The sequence below is a fragment of the Apteryx rowi genome, unplaced genomic scaffold, assembly GCF_003343035.1.
Source record: "Apteryx rowi isolate R43461 unplaced genomic scaffold, aptRow1 scaffold_251, whole genome shotgun sequence".
Taxonomy (NCBI): domain Eukaryota; kingdom Metazoa; phylum Chordata; class Aves; order Apterygiformes; family Apterygidae; genus Apteryx; species Apteryx rowi.
Genome location: NW_020448875.1, coordinates 1,220,258 through 1,235,082, shown reverse-complemented (window position 1 = coordinate 1,235,082; position 14,825 = coordinate 1,220,258). Strand labels below are relative to the sequence as shown.

Here is a 14,825-nt window from a genome sequence, read left to right as displayed (position 1 = left end):
GAGTGAGCTAGCAAAAATTAGTTCTGTCAGTAGAAACTAAGTAACCACCAGCTATGCTTGGAATGCCTTGCAGCTATGAAGGAATTTTCTAAGTAACAGTGATTACTTTTGTTTCTTTTAGCTACAGAAATCTAGGCTTTGAACTGGATGCGCTCTTTCACATTTCCTTTGACAGATTTGGGGGTTTCCTGCTTCCAAAAAACTTCTTGCCCAATTTAGGCAGCCCAGTTTTCTCCCCCAAAAGCTCAGTATTGAGATGGGGGTAAAAGCAGAACTCTGTAAGAATATTAATTAATTGGAGGATACTGTCCAGAAGTTGGAGCTGTCTGGTGGGACTCAGCATTTTGATACCATTCTATCTTGGTTTACAAGCAAAAAATGGGGAAATAATATTTATAAACTGTTAAACCTAACAATCTAAAGCACTTTATCTCCTGAAATATGCCAGGAAAATGAATTCCTTAGTATTGTTGGATAAAGAAGCCTAAAGCGATTGAAAATTGATTTAATAGACATTTCCTCTTATTGTATGTCTAGCTGCAGCAAAACGTGCTGTAAATTGTATTCATCTGGTATGCAGCGAGGAAACAACTTGAAACAGCAACGATGAATTCTGCTATTTCTTATCAGTTGTCATACTGCTATCTTTCAATTATGTCTACAGTAATAAGATAATTCAATTTATTATCTAGATTTATTGCACCATTAGCTGCCTTTCCTTTATGCCAGGAGAGAAATTCTGCAGCTGAAATTCAAACAGTGAAACTCTTAAGATTGAATGTACTTTTTCACTAACTGCTGGCTCTTCAAGCCATGAGACATACTTTTCTGAATCCCTTCATCCCTTGCTCAGATAGAAAAGAAGTGTTACTAGTAAAAGGATCTGCTTCAGAAAGATAGACGGTCTTCCAAACTTCAAACGAATGCAAGTTCTTCCTAATATTTGTTGTAGCTGCATCCTTATCTGGCGTGCCTGAAATTTTCTGCCTTGGGACTTGCTGATGCCGGAGCTTTTCAATCATTCTTACGCACCTTATCGGCTTCTCAACGCTAGGAAGGTCTTGCAAGTACCGTGGGGGGGTGTCTTTGCTTCTTCACGGCGAAATGGAAACTTGAAAGTCATCAACTCCGTTATCCCACCCCAGAATAAAAGACTGGAAAGCAGTGGTTTGTTCAATCCTGCCTCCCGTGACAGGCCCAGATCTAATGCTGAGACCCCGTGAGCAGCGCACAGGTCCTTTTAGTACTCGGCTCCATGTAGGCCCAGTATTTGCCCTCTGAGATGTGCCTCCGGGTCAGACTCAGGAGTCTGAAGGGAACCCCTTCCTGTTCTTAAGCTCCAAATACTTTTTCCCCATCAGTATTTTTTTTTTCTAGTAGTGTTTGGCTACTTTCTGCCGTTCATGCTGAGCGGTTCCTGTTGACGGGCATAAAATAGCATTAATTATGTCAGATTCTGATATAATTAATTTGTTCAGTGGTTATGGGAGATTGAAAGTGGAAAGCAATAAAAATTTCTGGGGATTTGCTGGGGCTACTCTAATTCATAGCTGTTGGAATTGTTCCCCCTCTCCTTTTAACTTTCAAATTCTTACTGCGTTTTACTCTTCCAGAAGCTTCTGAAAACGGTAAAATGTTGTGTTTTGATTCTGTAAATTCAAGGCAGCCTTGTAGCACTTAGCAGTAGTGGCTGAGTTGATACGTTGGATGTTGTTGCAGTCGCTACAGGCTTAGGAAATGTTCTTTTTGGAGAAGGGGAAAAAAAAAAAAAAAGTTGCCTGGTTCCCATCAGATCATGTCCTCCAGCCTCCGGACCTCCTTTCCCTTCTCTCTGACTTGCTTCCTCCCACCTTTCTCCTCCCGTCTGCTCCATCCGCCTGTTCGGCTTTCTGATTTTGGCAGGAAGCAAGATGTGCTGTGACTGATTTAGAGCACGGGCTGAGTTGCCAGCTGGCTGCGATCTCTGAGCCGGTGGGTCAGGCAGCCAGAAGAGACGAGGGCTGAGCTATCCTTGCCTCTTCTCGGTAAAGTTTTATCTCTGTTCATTTGCTGTGGGTTCCCCCCCCCCCCCACACGCTAGATTTGCAAAAACTCAAAGATACTTAAGGTCACTATACCTTCCCTTTCCTTCAAACATGGAAAGCCAAAGTAAAATTTGATTTAAGATATTATTAAAATAACACTAATAGCTGTAGCTGAACAGAGAAGTTTTCATGCTTGAATGCATGATTTAGTTATTGGCAATTCCTTATTTCACTCCTTTTTTAAAAAAAGAAGCTAATAGAGGTGTTGGGTGTATCCTGAAGGTCCCAACTGGAAGCTCATCTGTTTTTATCCAATGCTTAAATTGTGCTCGAGGTCTGTGAAACCACTTCTTTACATGAAAGCAAACGCACGTTGGTCGAGAACCTTATACAGCGTAAGAGCTAGCCTGGAAAGAAATGGTTGCTCAGCGCTGTGTATCTTCAATCGCGCTCAAAGCAGTGTTTATATTCCCTTGGCTACAAGAAGTTTGTGCAGGAGATACTTCCCGGCTCTGGTAGGAGATGACTTTGCTTGTCATTTAGCTTTCCATCACCTCTTGGATGCGCTATCGCCATGCGCTGGATTAGGACGTGAAGCCTCATCTACGCTGAGTCCTCCTAGCTACGCAGGCTGCTGCGGGTGCCGCCAACCTACTCCCCGATACCTGTTCATTTCCCGCGGGATTTCAAATCAGGCTGAAAATCTTTCGGTGGGTTTGCGAGCCCGGCTATCGCTGCAGGGGAATGGGTGAGTGCCCGCACAGCTCAGCGCCGCGTAATGTGGCACGCGGTTGGGATTTTTCCCGTAGGGAAACGTGTGTCAGACTTGCTCTCTCAGGTCGGACGTACGCAGGACAAGCTGCAGCTCTAGATATCTGCGCTGCATCCGAAATACTGTGTACCCGGCTCCTTACGTGTAGGTCTTCTGTTCGTGTATATTCCAATTAAGTGAGGCTGCAAGTAAGACATGTATCATGCGTATGTGCAAGTCTTTAGAAAACAAAGTGCTTACTCTAAGACCTTTAGCCTAAACTAAGCTTAATGATTTACATAGCCTAGTGTAATCCCTCCTCTTAAACTGCATATGTGATATGACTTTTGAGATTATATCCTTATTGCTGCTTTAATCCAAACACTGAATAATGCATGTCCTGTTGAGGGCCTGAAAGATCAACTGCCTTGTCACAGTATAATCCTGCCTTGGAACTGAGTGGGGGAAAAGGAGCAGCACTGTTTGAATTAACATTTAGCAGTTTCCAGTAAAGTGGCACTAGCATTTCAGAGGCCACGGAGCCAACAAAATGCTCTTGCGTCTTAAAAATACATTGCGGAAAGCAAATCTGGCGTTCTGATGTCTTCTGTATCTGAATCGAAGCCACGGTGGGGGCAGCTCCCTCGTTCCACCTCCTTGTCTACGACCCACCTAAGAAGGACAGAGGCTGCCGAGAGCCCGTAGCAAGCGTGCTACCAGGAATCTCGGGGAGAGCTTTTATTTGGACGTTGCCGGATGCTGGGGGGAAAATGGCCATGCTCTTACTGCCTACTCAGGTGACCCCGTACTTACGGCTGCCGTAGGGTAGCCTTGACTTAAGTGCACATCGTACCGCCGAGAGGATCGCGCTGACTCTACTGCTAACCAAAGCTGCTGTCATTGCAAACAGCTATTGATGCTAGACTCGAGCCAGAGAAGAAAAGAGGTGATGGGCCTGATTCATAAATGATATCTTTTGAGAGATAATGCAAAGGAATTGTGATCTTAAATTCACTTCTCAACCCAAGTGAGCAGCAAGAACTGTGAAAGCAGAGTGTCTCTCACTCCTGTTTCCTCCTTCTGCTCTGTCAAAAGAAGTCAGTGATGTGTGTCACAAGACTTTGCTTTTGTCAGGAGCTTACTGATGTCATCTGCAAGGTCCAGGGTAAAGAGAATATCAGTTCCTCATAGTTATGTTTTCTCTGCTTCTCCAGCCTTCTGTGTGCAGGGAGGCTGCGGGAGCTGGTGCCAGTTTCTAAGTCATTGGTGTGTTGACTAATGCTGTGCTGTTATTGTAAAGGTCACTCTCGTACTTTCTGAGCCATGCAGAAAACTCTTAAATTATGCATGTAACAAATTAAAGGAATTGCTATTCTCCAGTCTTTCTTTTAAGGAAACAAATGTTTGCTCTGCTGTCCCAGGAACCTTGGGAGAACGGAGTGGGGCAAGTTCAAGGGCTGAACTCTGAAACTTCCTCTTGAATAACTCTCCTGAAGTTCCTGCGCAAGTGTTTTGGGATAGTTTTATATTGCTTGGACATTTTGTTTTTAAGAGTCAATGAGGCCCACAAAACTAGAAAGAAGTGTCACAAGAAAACACTCATGAGGAACAAGGAGGAGATGGAGGCAGAAAATAAGTGGCTTTGAATTTAAAATCAGCTTGCAAAGAGCAACATCTCAGGTGTTAGTTTTGAAAGGAGTAAGTTTTGCTTTATAAAACGATTTGGAATCTGTAGGCAAAGGGAGATCTGAGGACAGAAATGAAGAACTTTTAAATGCATCTTTCCAATGAGAAGTTATTAACAATAAGGTAATTCAACTGAAATCACTAAAACTAACTGTCTGTGTTTTTCTGTTTCTTACCCTACGTCCCATCTTTTCCCATTTGTTCCGCTGCTGCTGCCTGCAGGACCCAACCAAAGGTAAGAGCTGTTATTGTACTTTAAATCGGTGGATGAAAATTGTTGCATCGCTAATTCAGGCTCGGGTTATCCAAATATTGAAAGCGTTTTGAAAAACAGTTCTGCAGTTGATCAGCTGTTGTGCGAGAAACTCGAGGCATCTCCTCGCCGCAGAAGAGCGCCCTTGCCAAAAAATGAGTCACAGGAACAAATGAGAACATACATACTCAGCATTGCAGATTGTGAATGGAAGAGCACTTGTTATTTGTGGGGTTTTCAAGCTTCTTCTGGTATTTGTGTTACAGCAAACTCATTTGTTGTTACAGCTTATGACCCTATGACTGTCCTAGCCTATTAAGATTCAACTTTATTGATGTGGTCATGTATCTAATGATGTTTTATTAAACACTCTGAAAGCTTAGGATGGTATAACAACACATCTAATTGTATAATAAATTCAAAGAACCATAATAACTTAATTTTAAATAAATGAGCTGTCGTTTCCTCAGTTAGAGCACGTAAAATAACCCCTTTTATCTCTTGATGCTTAGACATATTGATGTAATATAGGCAAAATGCATTGCATTTTTGTGAAGATGGGCTGTTTAAATTTGAAGGATGTTGCTGTATTAAGCATTTTAATAAAATGTAGATAGCAAGTTTGGATGTGCTGGTAGTATGGATTTTCAATTCCTGCATAATTTTCCTACATGTTTCAGTTAGTATAAATACTTAGTGAAGATTTGCATTATTTCTCTCCGAGTCCTGAAATCATAATTCAGATTCCATGATATGATCTATTAGAAAATGGTATAACTGAAGTAATTCTCTACAGACTCGCTGTCTTTCTTTAGGGTGTTCCCACTTTTGATACCGTTAAAGCAACGGATATGATGCTACAGATTTTTTTTTCTGTCAGCTTTACTAATGAAAAAAATGTTAGGTTTGACTACCCACGCAGATCCTGCTTCGTCAGTAGTGACTTTAGTGTAGCCACACAACAGATTTACTAAAACTGTATGTAAAAAATATGTTAAGCGATAAAATGAAATGGTCTGAAATACTGGGATGGGGGTTCGGGGGTTAGATGTGAGATGCTGGTATGGAGCATTTGCTGGGCCAGCTTGATCTGAAGTAATGTAAATATACGTATATACACCTAGCAATACAGAACATCTGGAGAGGAAAGAGCAGCCTTAATTAAGCTTAGATGAGAAGAAAACAGCCGAAGGACAGCACATGGCTCTTCCCTTTTCCTCTATCCTACAGAGTAAACTTTGCCCATGTGAATGTAGATTAGATATTATTATATTTTATTATTATATTATTATATATATATATTTTTTTTCTTGCAAATAGGTATTCGGGGGAGTTGTTCTGGGAACCTCTATTTGTGCAGCCCAAGATCCTATAGTGTTCACTGTCCTATTTAAGGCTAGATTTTAGGATGAAAAGTGCATCCACTTTAAATGGATTTACCACGAAATTGAAACTTTTCAGTTTAAAAAGGCTGCAGAACTACTATTCTCACCCTACAACTCATTTGCTGTATGTTTTTTCGTTACAAGTGCTAGACTTTGGCGGTGGCTGCAGCTTCTGCTGGTCAGCAGCGTGTAAATCCACGCCGCTCTTGTGCGGAAAGAGGTTCCTACCCCGAGGTGTGTTTTTAATTTAGGCATCCGAGAGATCCAGGGAAATGGTAGAAACAGCCAAGGGACATCCGTCAGTTTGCAAAAGAGAAAACCTTGTGAAAAATGGATTGCAAGGGATGGGTTTGCAGGAAATCAAGGCGAGCTCCATCCATGCAGTTGCCGCATGGGGAGCGTTTGGAGAGCATCGTACGGGATCTGTGAGGTAGAAAGAAAAAATAAAAAATAAAAGCAAGGAGCAACCTTGCATTTGGAAAGGTGACGTGCTTGTTTAGGCTTCAAACTCACGGAAAGTAAATAGGCTGCTGCGGGGATGCGTATTATACGTTCAGGATGGCCCCAGGGAGCAAGACGTTAGCTAACGCGATGCAGCGCTGTCAAAATTGGGATAACGCGCTTGGTTTGGCCGTACCTCTTACGCGGTGCCCTCCTGCTTGTTTTTCTACAGGTGTTTGCGTACGATCACTGCTTTTGGTCTATGGATGAATCCGTCAAAGAAAAATACGCAGGTAATATTTCCTGTAGCTGCGTGCTTGTTGTCTCCACGTACAAATGATCTAGTTATAAGACAGTATTTGCCGAGGGGCCCAGAGCATACGGCATGGAGCGCCTCTCCCCTCTGTGCCTGCTTGTTGTCAGGAGGAAAAAAAAAAAAGGAAAACCTGAAATCATTCCTGCATTTCATCTCTAAAGGTGACTATTGGGAATAGCGATCGGCATTGCTGTCCATCTGCAGTGCAGGAAATTGAGGAATCCATCGAAATAACAAGTTACTCGGATTCACATCTCTGTTTCTCTTCCCAAATGCATAGTTTTAAAAGCATCAAATCCCTTTCTTTTCAGGATTTGAGAAACATTGCTAAGTACACTTTCATGGTTATGTTTCCCAGTGCTGATGGGAGTTTGGCATCATATTAGAACTTAAAATTTGGAGTATTAATAAAACCTACTTTAATATAGGGGTATGTGAATACATATGTACTGCTGAGAGGGCCTAACCTATTTAATGAGGAGAGTTTTCTAAGTATTATAGACATATTTTGGCAAGTAGCTGTGGTAAAATATATTTGCACTTAACGTTTTGTGGTCTATTCCTTTTTTTTTTTTTCTTCACATTTCTCATCTTTTGAAATTAGGATTCAGTTATGCTTGTTTCCACTGATAAATAAAATACATACTAAAAGATGCATATATTTACAGATTTTATTTAAAATAACAGAAAATTAAATGAATAGTAATTTAATAAGGCATTTGAGAAAAAATTGGTATTTTCAAATATACAAATAACTTAGGAAGGGAAATTTTGCTGTGGGTGAAATTTTTGAAACATCTGTTATAGCATGGAATTATTTGCTTCAAAACCCTCCAGTTGTGTTCAGCAAGGCACAATTATTAGTAATTTTGATGCGGAGTTTTGCATGCATAAAATTTTGAGTGGATTCGAATGTAAAATAATGGACTTTAATCAATGAGAGAAAGGAAAAGCTTTCAGGAAGATTAACATATTTGAGAAGGGAGTTTTCACTCAATGAAGTTCTGTAATGTTTGGTTCAGAATTTAGTTTCTCTGCTTTTAAAAGAAAATACAGGTTTTGTTAAAATAAATACTACTTAAATTTATTATGCGTTTCTTCCTGCAGTTGGAAAAGGAGCCAAAAAATTGTCCATACAAATTTAGTTCTATTTAAAAAATAAAAATAAAAAAAAGTGATACACCCTATAGTTCGCCAGTGCATATGCCTTGTGCTGTAATACCTCCCATGTAGTTGCGAGTCCTTCTCTGCAAAAGTCTCCTCATGGCATAATTTAATTCCTTTTACATATGTTGTAAAATACCTAGTGCTCTACTAATTGTCCTAAATTAAAATCAAATGGCAGTTGTTAAAGTAAGTGTATGGGTGGAATATATTTTGAGGTGCTACCTTCCGCTAACGGGTGAAATTCTGCAATTGGTGGTGGATCTTCTGCTGATGAAGCTTCTGAGTAAGAGTGCTGTTAGGATGTTGTTGCAGGCACATACAGCTATATATGTGCAGTATTCACAGCTTCTGATTTTTATAGTAGTACAAATCTGGAGTGCATCTACTGGCCAACGGCCTTGCTCCAGTTGAAGGAATGAATACTGGATGCCAAATGCATTCTTTAGTCAAGAACAGCAGGAAAACATGAACTGTGTTTGTTTTTGCATAATCAGTGAAGAATTCAAATCGAACAAAAAAAGAATCTCGCTCTTTCCTTCCACGTTCGCTTTTGTGTTTTGTTTTCTCAGGTCAAGACGTTGTTTTCAAGTGCCTTGGAGAGAATATTCTTCAGAATGCCTTTGAAGGCTATAACGCTTGCATCTTTGCCTATGGGCAAACAGGTGAGTCTCTGCAGGATATCGGCAAAAACCCTGACGCAGAAGATGTGATGATCCGACTGGAATGACTTCTCGTGGCTGTTGTGCTATCGTTTGAGGAGAAATGCCTTGCGATGTAGATAAGAAATGTTCTTCTCCTTTGTAACGTTAGATATGTGAACAGGATGAGGAGTATGTCTGTTGCTGGCTACCCTGATTTCCCACGCCTTTAGATTATCATCTTCTGGATGATCTTTCCTGTCCTTGAGTTTAGTACATCATTAATACCTTCTGCCTCTGCGGTTAGAATAATCTTTAATCATCATTTTTAGATGTAATAAGCAAAAATGAGTAGGCTTGTGCAACTGATTTTTCTCAATGTGGCACCTAATAAAATGTGGGTGTTAGTGGGCTGTCGTGTACAGGAGGACTGTATCTACCCGAAAAAGTCTTTTCAGTCAGTTTGAACCAGCTTTCTTGTCTTGCTTTTTCATTTTATTAAATAGACTGCTTTTAGCGAAATGATGTCTTATTTGCTTTAAAATAGAAAACTGTACAAATATCTTTCACTGAAATGCAAACTTCTTTTTTAAATCTCTTCTCTCCATTTCCTTTCCATGTTCCACATAGCAAAGAAATTCTGTTGCATGTGCACTAATTACAGATTCAATTACACAGGATCTGGAAAATCTTACACCATGATGGGTACTGCTGACCAGCCTGGATTAATCCCTAGACTTTGCAGTGGACTTTTTGAAAGAGCACAGAAAGAGGAAAATGAAGAGCAGAGTTTCAAAGTGGAAGTGTCCTACATGGAGATATACAACGAGAAAGTCAGAGATCTTCTTGACCCAAAAGGGTAAGCAATATATGTGTAAACAGCACTGGAATTTGCTCTTCCTTTCCACATACTAATTTGCCTTAATGGACCCTCTCTTAACTGTTGTGGTAGGATGGCTTGCTTTTCCTCCTGATCTCCGTTGTCCTTTGAATTTAAATAAAATAGTAAAGCTAAAAGCAAAATGTCTATATAAGCGTTCTATATGTGTAGACATAAGGCTTTTTTTGTTGTTTGCATTATAGTCCTTGCTCTGTGCTTTATATGCTGGCTGTAAGACCATCATGTTTGACATGTCAGTGAGAAATACGATTCACTATAAATGTTGCCATCTTAAATCAGTCGCGTGCTTATAAATAATTTTTTTTTTCCATCCAGAAGCCGTCAGTCATTAAAAGTTAGAGAACACAGTGTTTATGGTCCTTATGTAGATGGCCTATCCAAACTAGCTGTTGCTAGCTACAAGGTAAGGATCAATTTTATGAAGGGCTTGTGTGGACATCCTAAACCCTTGGGAACCGTCCCTTATGCGAGCTTGCAAAGCTAAACAGGACAGAGTTATTAACCTATTCCTAATTTACCGTAGCAGTAACCTGGACTTCAGTGCAAGACATCTATAGGATTGTTGTGTTAATTTTACTGGAGAAAGCAGAGGTTAAGAACAGATGCTTATCGTCATCCTGTAATATTTAATAATGCTGAAAAAAATTAAACTGTTTACCGGAACAGCTTTCTGCGCAGCCTTAAGATGAGTTCAGGCTGTATTCCTGAGAAGCAGTGTTCAGTGATTAAATACAGAACCACAGTTCAGAAGAGACAGGCTTCAGTACCACGTCTTGTCATTCCTTGGCTGACGTGTTATGGCCTAGTAATTCACTTACACGTAGCTCAACAGGCACCCTGGAAATGTAAACTAATGGTTGGTTACAAGGCGAAAGCTTGAGAACATTGCGTGAAAAGCGCTTACTGGGAAGTCCTCTAGTTAGCTGTACAGCGAGTATACGTGTATGCCTTCTAAGAGCGCCCTAATTTTTAGGAAGCAATCGATGCACTGTGGGAGAAACCATGAAATACAGGATGTAATTCTGTCATCTGAAGCAAAACTTGCAAAACAGTGGTTTTCTAACCCTTCCTATTGCAGTCCCTCCACTTACTCATGTAGTTCTCTTTGCTGGTTTCTGTTGAGAAAAAACACACTGCATGCGTTGCTTTTTTATGTTGCCCAGCAGCTTAGCATAATTCAGAATAAAGAGTCAAAGTGGTCTGTGGTGTTCTTTTGTGTGATTGCTTTTGGTTTTCTTTAGCACCATCCTGCTAAAGATGGGTAAATAAAAGTTAAGCCCGAGGCTCTAAGGTTTTAACCGTTTTACAGATTTGCTATAAAACACTGAAGCATGGGAGCTGCATATTTGTCAAGTGCCATAATTTAGCATGTCTGGATTCAGAGAATTTTACAAGCTCTTATTTGTAACAGGAACATAATGACCTGCTCTACAGGGTTCTGTTTAGCTTTTATTTATAAAACTTTGAGCCTTATGTCAGTATTGGGGCTTTCAAGAATGTGTGTTTGCCAACTGAGGCGAAAATGTTGGATTGTTTCAGACATGAATTCCTGTTTCATGGCTTTTTTTTTTTTCCTTTGCTTTAAAGTGTCTTTTTGTGCAGCCAGTTACATAACTTTTTACTGATAATTTAATATCCAGGGAAAAGTAATGGATAAATGTGCATGCGACAACATTGTTTAATTTCTAATCTGTTAAAGGAAGGTCACAATATTTTGTTCTCACGCTTCATGAACAGTGAGAAACTTGCTGTAAAATAGGTGCGTTTTACCAAAATGAGATTGTTTAGGTAGATAAGTGAAAAGAATGTTAATGCAGATATGCTTATGACTGTAAAAATTGTGTCTAGGACATAGAGTCCTTGATGTCTGAGGGCAACAAATCTCGAACAGTGGCTGCAACCAACATGAATGAGGAAAGCAGTCGGTCCCATGCAGTCTTCAAGATTATCCTCACCCACACACTTTATGATGTACACTCAGGGGTGAGTAAAATGAGTCGTAATGCCTAAATTTTAACCTTGGATGTATTTCTTTTGCTTTAATATATTTTAATGGAATCACCGAAATGGTGGTTGGAAGGGACCTCAGGAAGTCATTTATTGTTCTGTTTTTTTTATGTGGCTCTACTGCATTTATCGTGTGGCTACAGTCAGCCTGGGTGCAAGGTGGTAGTTTTGACTGTCTTTTTCTCTTCTACATCTTCCTGGACTCGCTGTATAAACTTCTAGAACAGATTGCTCTGTTTTCTGACCTGCAGTTCCTTTCAGTCCTGGAAATTACACGTTTCAGTATGCCCCGATGATCACATTGTATTTTGAGAGGCTTGGAGTAACGTTTTCAAAAGCACGTTGGTTCTAATTTTCCGGTTTGTTTAGGGGAACATCGCACTTTGCAATTGTGATACTGAGATGCTAAAGTCAGAGCAGCTACAGAAAAGCATGATGCAAGCAAACTGTTCTTAAAGACTGTGTTCTCTGTTAAACTTCAGATTGATATATAAAATTTATGGGGTGTTTCAGAACGTCATTTTGGGTCAAATAAGATACTTGGCAAGAGTTATAAGGAATAACGGGGGCTTATAACAAAATCTGTGTTATGTGATCACAATATACAGCTTGAAATTCCTTCTAGGATGCTCTTAAGGATATAGGAGACTTCTGCAATTGTAATCATTTCATAAATTATAACATGCTTCTTGTCATGTTCATTCTTACTCTGCTAAAACCAGAGATGAAACTTGGCATAAAATCTGAGATTTTGAGGAGACTGTTTTCAAGATGATAAAAGAAAGGCCCTAAGTCTTCATACGTGTCCCCCAGCCTGTATTTCCTCTGCATGTGTTCTTGCTTTAACATTTGACTAATATGCCCCATGTTCCTCTCCTCTGGAGCTTTCTGAAATGTCTTGCTAGGTGTCTTGAAGATATCAGTGTGTCTGACATCACTTTAAATCCTCCTGTTGTTTCTGAAGCAGTAACTAATGAGTTACTGCAGAATATTGTACTATGCCTTTCAAAGCTGTTGGAACAACTGCGATGAGCCTACACCAAGAAGTGAAGCTTGATTCTTGTTTGAAAATATGTCAAACTGTGTAACTCGATTTGGGTGAATTAAAATTAGCTGTTGTCTGGTTCCTTCTGCAGACGTCAGGCGAGAAGGTGGGCAAGCTGAGTCTGGTTGACTTAGCAGGCAGCGAAAGGGCAACTAAGACTGGTGCCGCAGGAGACAGGCTGAAAGAAGGGAGCAACATTAACAAGTAAGACTCGGTTGTTTGTTCCAAACTGCCCTAGAAATGTTTTTCTTGAAGCTCATTTTTGGAAAGCGACTGTCTAAACATGCTTTTGACTTACAAATATGTGTGATTGTTAATGGCTGCTTGTGTTCTCTGCACAGATCCCTTACAACTCTYGGGCTGGTTATTTCTGCCTTGGCAGATCAGGCTGCTGGCAAGAACAAGAACAAATTTGTTCCTTATCGTGATTCTGTCCTCACTTGGTTACTTAAAGTAAGTACTTCGATCTTTATTTTTAAAGGGGAATAAAAAGGAGGAAAAGGGGAGAAGAGTCACATTCAGCGAGATAAAATGCTGTTCTTTTGCTGGATTTTCTGGTTTTGATGTTAGCCATCCTTGTCTTTGGAAAATTAGCTGGATGGAAGCCATCACTATCTGCACAGACTAAATATGTTCCCTGTCTTCTGCTGACCTGTCATGACCTAAAGAATAAGGAACTTTTTAAAAAAGGATTATCTTTTCTGGGTCAGTTTACACTTAGCTACACACAGAACCTCAGGGCGAATTTAATTTGGGCTATCGCCATATGTAACTGAAGTTTGCATACTGATGTGGTTAGCTTTGATGACTTTAAGACCATTATCCTTTTGCTAATTTTCTAATATATTTGTTAAGATACGCTGCTTTTGTCAGCGGGGTGTAATTGCAGAGCATTATCCCAGATACAGTCTGAGGAACAGGTCAGAAGAGTCTGTGTATCATATTCATGTGAAATGAATAGTTAAATGAGTTTCTGCACTGCATAGAGCTCTATTTGATATTTTCTATAAAAAAAAGACTGGATCTTCCTGGCGCTTGGATGAACATCGGTAAGGTCTAAATGAAGATCAAAATTGGTAAATGAGGACATTAGAAAAGAAGTTGACTTAAATGCTCAAGTGAAATAAAATCTCGACTCGTGTAACCCCTTGAGGCCACAAGCCTTCATTTTTCTCGGTGCTGTCTTTTAAGCGTTACTTCTGTGATATTTATCTGYTCTCCCCCCGATTAACACTACGGATACTGGACATCAAATAGTACCGTCAGGAGGGCTACCTAAAAATCAAAGCAGCTTAACAGAAACAGCGTGTATGCTCTTCTGTGGTGTAATAACTCCTCATTTCACAGCGTTCCTTGCCCTAAATCTTCATTAGYGTTTCAATATATTTTCACCTTTGTATATTTACATTGGGATTTTTTTTTACTCTAATTAAACAAGCACTTTTTGCCTGTCTGCAGAGCTGCGAACAGCAATATCCAGCTTTCTTCCGTTTGTTCTAGCAGTGTTTGTGCTTGGGTTCCTGACATGGKTATAATAGTTTGAGAAGCAGAAGTGGAAACTTTTCTGACGGGTTTCTAGTGCTGCTGTTGGAATTAGTTCGGCTGTGCCATTTTTAAACAAATCCAGCAAGCGGATTGAAATGCCTGTGTAGCACCTGCCTGATGCTTCGTAGCGAAGATGATGATGACCATGCGCGCACACAGTTCTGACCCTAGGAACATCTGTTATGTACAGTCTGTCCACAAATTTGAGAAACCAGTAGAGTTCGGGAGATCTCCAGCTCTAATGCTTCGTGTTTATAATTTAGTTGAGGATCTTTAGGGAAAAGTACGAGGTGAGAACTTTTGTTGCAAGAGGAGTTTTGAAAAGCAGCATCAGGCTACAAGCTTCTCGGCCCGCTGGATTTAGCAGACTGTATTGATACAAACCTCTCCTTTTCCCWTTTTATTCACAAGCCCTGCATATTTTTATTTGAAATATTTTACACTTTGTTTTATTACCTTAAATGATGACTGCTGTTGAAAATGTTTTTTTATCTTTACATTTTATATTGTTTTCACGGTGATCCTGATGCTAACGAAGACTGGGCAAATCTAGTCTTAGAAATAACTAAACTTGATTCCCATTCTGTTTTCTATCGCCTGCAAACCCAGTGTTTTCAGGGTGGTTTGCAAACTTTGCCTTCACCTGTGAGAGACCAGCTGACTGTT

At 40.1% G+C, this 14,825-nt stretch overlaps 1 protein-coding gene across 1 annotated transcript in view; it reads left to right on the top strand.

Annotated features, from left to right (window-relative positions):
- The window catches only part of KIF13B (kinesin family member 13B), a gene marked incomplete at its 5' end in the record, with an annotated part of 103,281 nt that overhangs the window by 30,195 nt on the left and 58,261 nt on the right, over positions 1-14,825 (top strand). Inside the window, 8 exons of the mRNA XM_026067017.1 lie at positions 4,684-4,696; positions 6,773-6,833; positions 8,593-8,685; positions 9,340-9,520; positions 9,878-9,965; positions 11,411-11,545; positions 12,706-12,818; positions 12,956-13,067. Coding sequence (XP_025922802.1) covers positions 4,684-4,696; positions 6,773-6,833; positions 8,593-8,685; positions 9,340-9,520; positions 9,878-9,965; positions 11,411-11,545; positions 12,706-12,818; positions 12,956-13,067 — 796 coding nt within the window. The remainder of the gene's footprint in view (positions 1-4,683; positions 4,697-6,772; positions 6,834-8,592; positions 8,686-9,339; positions 9,521-9,877; positions 9,966-11,410; positions 11,546-12,705; positions 12,819-12,955; positions 13,068-14,825) is intronic.